Source organism: Carassius carassius, chromosome 39 (genome assembly GCF_963082965.1).
Source record: "Carassius carassius chromosome 39, fCarCar2.1, whole genome shotgun sequence".
NCBI classification, from domain to species: Eukaryota; Metazoa; Chordata; class Actinopteri; order Cypriniformes; family Cyprinidae; genus Carassius; species Carassius carassius.
The window spans coordinates 17,965,227-17,972,592 of record NC_081793.1 but is presented as its reverse complement, the minus strand read 5'-3'; the positions used below and the strand labels follow the sequence as shown (position 1 = coordinate 17,972,592).

At 40.9% G+C, this 7,366-nt stretch overlaps 1 protein-coding gene across 3 annotated transcripts in view; it reads left to right on the top strand.

Moving 5' to 3' along the window:
* Positions 1 to 1,077: 1,077 nt before the first annotated feature.
* Positions 1,078 to 7,366, top strand: part of LOC132121520 (zinc finger E-box-binding homeobox 1-like) — a 56,122-nt gene continuing 49,833 nt past the window's right edge. The window contains exon 1 of one of the 3 annotated variants that reach the window (XM_059531004.1): positions 1,078 to 1,232. In XM_059531004.1, coding sequence (XP_059386987.1) covers positions 1,175 to 1,232 — 58 coding nt within the window. In that variant the 5' untranslated portion in view covers positions 1,078 to 1,174. Of the gene's footprint in view, positions 1,233 to 2,482; positions 3,025 to 7,366 lie in introns of those variants that run through there. The other 2 variants (XM_059531003.1, XM_059531005.1) reach the window with 2 other exon arrangements.

Here is a 7,366-nt window from a genome sequence, read left to right as displayed (position 1 = left end):
GAAAATCGTCACAAGAACTGTAAATCAGTACTTATGAAGTTGAGTTGCAAAACCTAGTTCAATATCATTTTAAATTAGTATAATATTTGTTAATTGTATCTCCCAAAATCAATATTCCAATGTAAACATATTTTTGCAATATCTTTTTGTACAAGTGACATAAACGTAAGGTTTTATAATGAAGACTTTTAGTGTGCAAGATGATGTTTCGACTGTGACAACTTACCCTACACAGGCTACTCAGTACTGCTGCATATTGTCACAAAAGGTTAATACGTGTAAACAAATTGTATTTTTTTTTCTGGGAAAACAATGGCAATGTCAAACACTTTTATAATTAAAATACTTTTTTCAATAATTAAAACACTATTTTTTTACAGTCAATTAAAAAAAAAAATTATTATTAAATAATCAAATAAGATTATCTCTTTCTTATAGCTGTTCCAATGGTCAAATAAGTAAATAATATTAAATAGTCTTTATTTTATTTATTTATTTTGATGATAGTACCTTAGGTTATGGCTGTACAGACATTGATTTTAATAAAACTACAGTTTATAAATGTTAATTTGATTAAAAAGTGTGAACTAGCCAGTGCCCCCTATATTAAAAGTTACTGTCTACTTTTTACAGTGACTAGTTATATGACACGCAGCTTTCTCATCATGAATGAAAAAAGTAGCAGCTAAGATTGTGTGTTGGTGCGTGTGCGTGCGCGCGGGTCATAAACAGGTGCACGCGTCAAACTTTCCCCGCCCCCATCCTAACTGTAAAAAAAAAAAAAACATATCACGCCCGATTCAGGTTGAATGTTTAACATTGCGCTCTTCTGTGTGACGGGCTTGAAAATGTTTGTTTTGTCCAAAGACTCACACTTCTTTCAAACTGTCAATCAAAACAGATGTTCCTGTCCCTGCACATGGACAGTTTGATCGGTGACCGTTTCGGACAGGCAGCAGCGCCGCAGGGAGCGAGTGGTGTGAGGGGCGGGAGTTGGCCAGAGAAGGGCATCTGAGCGCCAGAGAGAGAGGTATAGGAGCCAGAAGGTAATGTCGTAAAGCCGAGTGTCGTAAACCAGGTGCAGGGAGGGGAGGTGGAGTAGAAGGGAGGGAGGGGAGGTGTGGGGGCGAGAGGAGGTGACTCTCCAGCAGCATTTAGACACAGCGAAAGGATCATGGCGGATGGCCCCAGGTGTAAGCGCAGAAAGCAGGCGAACCCGAGGAGGACAAACGGTGAGTAAAAACCCTTCGCTTTGCTTGGCGACGGCTGATTTCATTCAACTCTGGATTCCGGGCCGCTGGCAGAACTTCTCGAGCCCCACAAAGTGCTGGAAAGTAGCGCCGTGTTATAGCCCCTATCTGGTGTACCGTTATACCTGCCGCGCTCGCGACTCTCTCACCGCCTAGCGGCGCACAGCGCGAGCGCGGACCGTTATACGCAGCCAGTCCCATACAAGTGACTCTCTCGCTTTTGTTTCCCCTTTTATTTGTCTTCGCCTTGAGTTCACTTTATAAAGCCTTTGAATTATTATTTTTTTTAAATAAAATCCATTCTGTTCGAATCGTTTACTCCTGCTGGTCGTCACTGTTGGATTTTCCCCTTTAGATTCGAACGAACTGAAACTTATTTTCTCCCTCAAAATGTACCTGTTGGTCCGATGCGGGTGTTTTGGTTTCACGTGAATCAGTTTGAGCGATTGAAGTGGTGGAAATGCTTTCATAAATACATGTTTGGGAATAGAGCGGTTGCTTTAGAAGATTTTGATTTATTTTCGTTAACAGCAAACTTTGATATATGTGCAGTGGGCTGTTCCGCTGTCTGCGTGGTAGCAGGTAACGTTAGCTAGCGAGCTAGCAGAATCCTAAGAATAACCTTTATTAGGAGTATGAATGCATGTAAGCAATTTAGAGTAATATTTATGTACACATGGCTTTAGACTTTTGTCATATAGCTCAAAAGAAACCTGATAACAGCAGCACACTTGTTCTCTGTGTTGCTGCTGCATTGGAAAACAGGGGCATGCGTGCAGTTCGCGGTGATGTTTGACAGGGAAGTTTCTTGAAGTTTACAAAGCAAAAAATGAGGGTGTGTTTATATAACAGTCCTGCCAGTCCAGGCGTCCCTGCGGGATCGGGGCTCAGGGCTCGGGAGCACGATGCCGGTTACAGCAACCTGTTTGTGCAGCCAGCCTGCCACATTTCTAGTTGGGTGGTAACGCTGAAGAGAAAAGGAAAGGAATCTGAAGGGCTGTCTGCTGCTAGAACAACTGCTGCAGCCTATATAAGGAATGCGTATACATCCCGAGCAGCGCAGAGAGTCCTGATAAATCGCGCTGCTGTAGCTGGATTTACTGCACTGACAGTTTGTTTTTGGGGACTTTATGCATCCGCTTTGTAATGCACGCCCGTAGCTGTGTAGGTTTCGGGTTTATGAGTGATAAATAACATAAAGTCGTTGATCTTTTGAATTCTAACGATTTATCTGGTAAGCCGTGTCCAGAGTTAAAGATGTGAGCCTGAGTAATTTTACGAAGGAAATCGATAGTGAGAAACATGAGGCGAGCTTTACTTATCGCTTGCGCGCGTGAGATAGGAAATATAAACTCGAAAAAACATTTGCGTTCGTCCAAACTGTTAGATCAAAAGTGCACCGTTCTTCATTTCGTCTGTTCATCTGTTGTATTAAGTGTCTTTATTTTTATTTATTTATTTATTTATTGAGAAGAGATGAACAAAGACACTTTTCCTCAGGCTGACGCCATGCGCGCGCCTTGTAACGTTAGCGGTTCTCTCAGCAGCGTGCGCGTGTGTGAACGACCTGTGCCTACCTGATCGGAGGGGAGGATAAAAATGTCACTTAGATTTTCATAAATGCCATTTGGCCATTTTGCTCTTGTTTTTTTGCTACCTGAAATTGCTGACAAGGAAGGATTCCTTCTTTTTCTCTTTCTGAGATACATTGTCTCAATTTGAAAGCAGACGGGAGGCGTTTCTCGTGCGTTGCAGCAAATGTCAACTTGTGCAGGTATAAAAAAAAAAAAGATGTATGTGTAGTGTTTTTTGGCATGCCTTCTCACTCTCAGCTGCTGTTGTCGTTTGTTTTTAACTGCAGAAGGGATGGGTGCTTGTTATCATTCGGATTTCTATAGCGCTTACTCTAGAAAGCATCGATATGTTACTTATAGGTGCTGGAGCATCGCTCATCATCTTTTATGAGATAAAAGCACAGGCGTGTTCTGAAATTGTTTCGAAACCTAGAATGATTTTACACCATGAGGCTTTTGGGTCATTTTGCAGCGCTTTTCCGCGGTGTTAGGTTGATATAAGTGCTTTGTCATGGGCGTTTGGCACTGCTCACCGCACTGCAGGTATCTGAACGCGGAGACGCACCTGAGCCGTGCAGCAACAGCACCTGCTTGAACTTCTTTTATCATATTAACACCTCCAGATAGAGCTTTTGATGACGTTACGTCATTTAATTTTAAAATCAGTCATTCTGTGTTAAATAAAGCGTGTAATATAATTTTAATCTTAATCATATAAACAATTTCTGCGCACAATAATTTAAGTTCGTTCTTTTATGAACGCACGCTGGCGCTTTATGCGTCCTGACCGTTTATTATTTGAAGTCAAGGGCTGACCTCGGAGCGCACCCGCAGAGTATCAGCGCTCCCGGCGCGCGATGAACGCTCCCTGGCTGTGCGCGTCCCTGCGTCATTAACATACGCCCCTCCCCCTCCGCGCCCCCGTGAGGACTGTTGCTCAGACCGTGTATAATTGGAATGCGGCCGCCTGAGTGCTTCACCGTTTGCTGTAAAGGCCAACAGTAAATGTTCAGTGGAAGCAAACTGTCTTCTAGATGGATTCACTATGTGTTTACCATATGTACCTTCACTTTAATTACCATAATCAAGATGAATGGAATGTTTTTAATTTCAACTCACTTACTTGAAAACTATTTTGAATCAGCCACAGAAGGCTTGTACGCTATAAACTATCTTGTAAAGTTATGTGATATGAACAATACTGAACTGTTTGTTCATTCTTCGGCTCTTAATTATAATTCACACAACCTTCACTGACTTAAAAATCACACATAATTAAAATCTCCCCGTTAGGTCTTCTGTGAAGTTGCTTGATTGTGGCTCTTTATCAGAAGGCCTAATTGTTGGCAACATTGCTGTCCTGTTGAAACACACATGGAGACATGCTGCAGCAATGAGACTAATGGTTACACACACTTGGGTATCAAAAATTCAAAAAGTTTCCAGTTGGCATTCATAAGAAAATATAGAGTCGACAGTTTGTGTCTAGAAAGATTATAATAGCTCATTAAGGCAGCATTAATTGTTTGAGAACTGTAAAATGATTTTTTATGCTCTTAACAGGTCATATGACTTGGATTTACAGATTAGAGTGAGTCGATCCAGTAAATATGGCAATACCTATACCATTCTACCAATCTTTTTTGTGTGTGTTTGTGTGTGTCATCAATAAAATGTTCTTGACTCTCATGTACGTTCATTTGGAGCATTTGTAAAGGTTACAGTGGTTTCTACACAGAGGCTGAAGGGGGAGGTGAATTTTTTCCCTGGTGCTGAAGCTTTTAGACACTTTTTAGCATGTGACAGCAGCACTTCACCATCAGGTGAAAAATATATGACGTGCCTGTTGCTTCGACTAAAGGTAGAGTGTTAACCCTGAGATGAGCTGTTGGGCAGGTAAAGAATGTTTTACCATCTAGAGAATTCATTAGTTCTTTCTGACTTTTTACCCTATAGACTTGATTGAATGGCCTACCCTGAAAACAAAATATGCTAATTTCTAAAGAGCTAAAGAAAAATGTAGATTTTCACTCATAATTGTGTAAATCTGTAGTAAAATCAGCAAACTTGAGGCCCAGGGAACAACCCACAGATTTGGACTCTCCGTCTTGGATTGGAATGCTAAAGAGTCAACAGTTTTTCAGAGTATTTAAAGCTGTCTCAGGTGAAGTTATCTGCAGAATGCGAGGAAGGTGAACTGTGTGAAAACATCTTGAAAGCTGTGTGACTGTGCAGTACAGCCTTAATCAGTCTTATTTTAAAACACACCTTGCTTATATCACCAAACGCTCCAAAGGCAGACAAGAGAGCATCTCAAGTATTTCACTTCCTTTCATATGTATTCCCAAAACGCTAGATTTCTTGGAACACTTTTACTGATAGAGCTAATAAGATGATTATTCAATCGTGTGCCAGTGTGTTTTTTTTTCACCTTTTTGTGTGGGACTTGTTCTAACGATGTTCCCAGCCACTTGGGGTTCTTGTGGCACACAACATGAAGGCGACCGGTGCTCAAGCTGTAAACATGAAGGTGCTAATAGTCCGCAAGATGACAGGTGTTGTTCACAGACCAGCTCTCCTTCTGTCCCTTCCTCCTTTGGCTCTCTCTGAGAGCACTGGAGGGCAATTTGAAACCTCCCAGTTTGGGAATAGAGGAATGTGGCTGACCGGTATTAGCATGGCTAAGAAAATAAACATGGCAGCGGCTGTTAGGCGTGCTGTGCTTTGTAGTGGCTTTCTAAAATGGAGGTTACGTTTCAAAAGAACTTTAGCAAGGCTGTATTTTTATACCGAGACATTTTAGGGGAAGGATTTACACCTCTGAATTGAGCAGAACCCGGAATGCGTTGGGTACAAAGACCCCCAATGAATGATGAGAAATATTTAGCTTGTTTACTGTCATTACCTTTGGAGAACTATGGCCTACGTCAGGCTACTGCCAGCTCTGTGATAAAATGAGTGTAGCGGAATTTATTTGGCTGATAAAACTTTAATTACTGCGCTGCGCTATTTTCACACCCCATACCAGACTTTCTAAAGCAATGAACACACATGCTTGTTTTTCTCATACTCATGTACATTAAGTTGATGATTTATAGTTAGAAAATTGTGCAGTATTTTTTGAATGCATTTGTTTTTCTGTAGGTGTATGTGAGTTAGGAGGAGCGCTTTGCTGTGGGAAATGCTATAGGGCATTTTAAAAGCCATCTGCTAACATTTAGGGTCACTGGTGTGCAGGGTTCAGCTGTGGAGGAAATTTTCATTAATTCATAATGCTTTTGTTGACTTCCTCCAAAAGTCCATCTGAAATGCTCTCTCCTCTCTTCTCTGTCCTCCTCTCCTCTTTTGACCCTTTCTCTGAGACACAGTAGCAGGGTGATGTTTAGTGACCTCTGCCATGGGCGCACATGCATTGGCTCAAGTATGACTTCACTTTCCCCCCTGTGCCATTGTGAGGCGTCCAGCGTAACAAATTGGCTGTGTGTTAAAGCCCCCAACACACACACACACACACACAAATACACACTGAGTGAATAGATCTCTAGGTAACAAAGCTCAGAAGCAACCCTTGTTTTTTTTCGTCTTACCCCCATTCCCTTTCGGTTTGCCCCCCGTGTGGAGGTCACATGGGGGAGGGATTTGTTGAAGATGGGGGTCAGTGTTCTGGAGGCCTGCTGAGGTGACAGTGAAGGACTGTTGTAAACTGGCAAGATAGCTCCTCTTTTCTCCCTTCCTGTGCTTTGGATAACAAACATGGCTTCCTTCTGGTCAAGGGCCGGTGTGTGAATGTGTGGTGTGTGTGTGTTTAAACATGTGAAAAACACTGTATGTGACTGAGGACTTTGTAGACAGTGCGTGGTGGTGCATTTCTATTTGACTGAGGTCCAATTTGTTTTTTATTTCATTGTACATGTTTGTTCGCTTTTCTTTAGAAGGGTCAGAGAAGGAAATTGGCCCTTTTGTTTTGTTGATTAGGTGGATGAAAAGGAAAGAAAGGGAAATGGGACTCAATTATAGGTAACAGTGATAGCCACTCAGGGCTTAATACTACATACAACACGAGACCCCATGCACGTGCAATGTGACTTACTGCAATCTTCAAAAATATGTTGTTGGTAAGATTTTTTTTTAGAAAGAAATGCTCTCCAAGGCTGCATTAATTTGATAAAACAAATATACAGTAATATGGTGAAGTATTAAAAAAAATGTAAAATAACTATTTCTGTTTTAATATATTCTAAAATATAATTTATTCCTGCGATTGCAAAGCTGAATTTCTCCAATTGCTCAAGTTCAATGATCCTTCAGAAATCATTCTGGTATGCTTATTTGGTGCTCAAGAAACATTCTTATTATTGTCAATGTTGAAAACAGTAGTGTTGCTTAATATTTTTGTGGAAGACATGATATATATATATATTTTTTTTTCAGGATTCTTCAATAAATTGATAGCTTAAAAGAGCAGCATTTATTTAAAATAGATAAAATAAAATGTTTACAAAACTTCACTGTCACTTTTGATCAAATCAGTGTGCCCTTGCT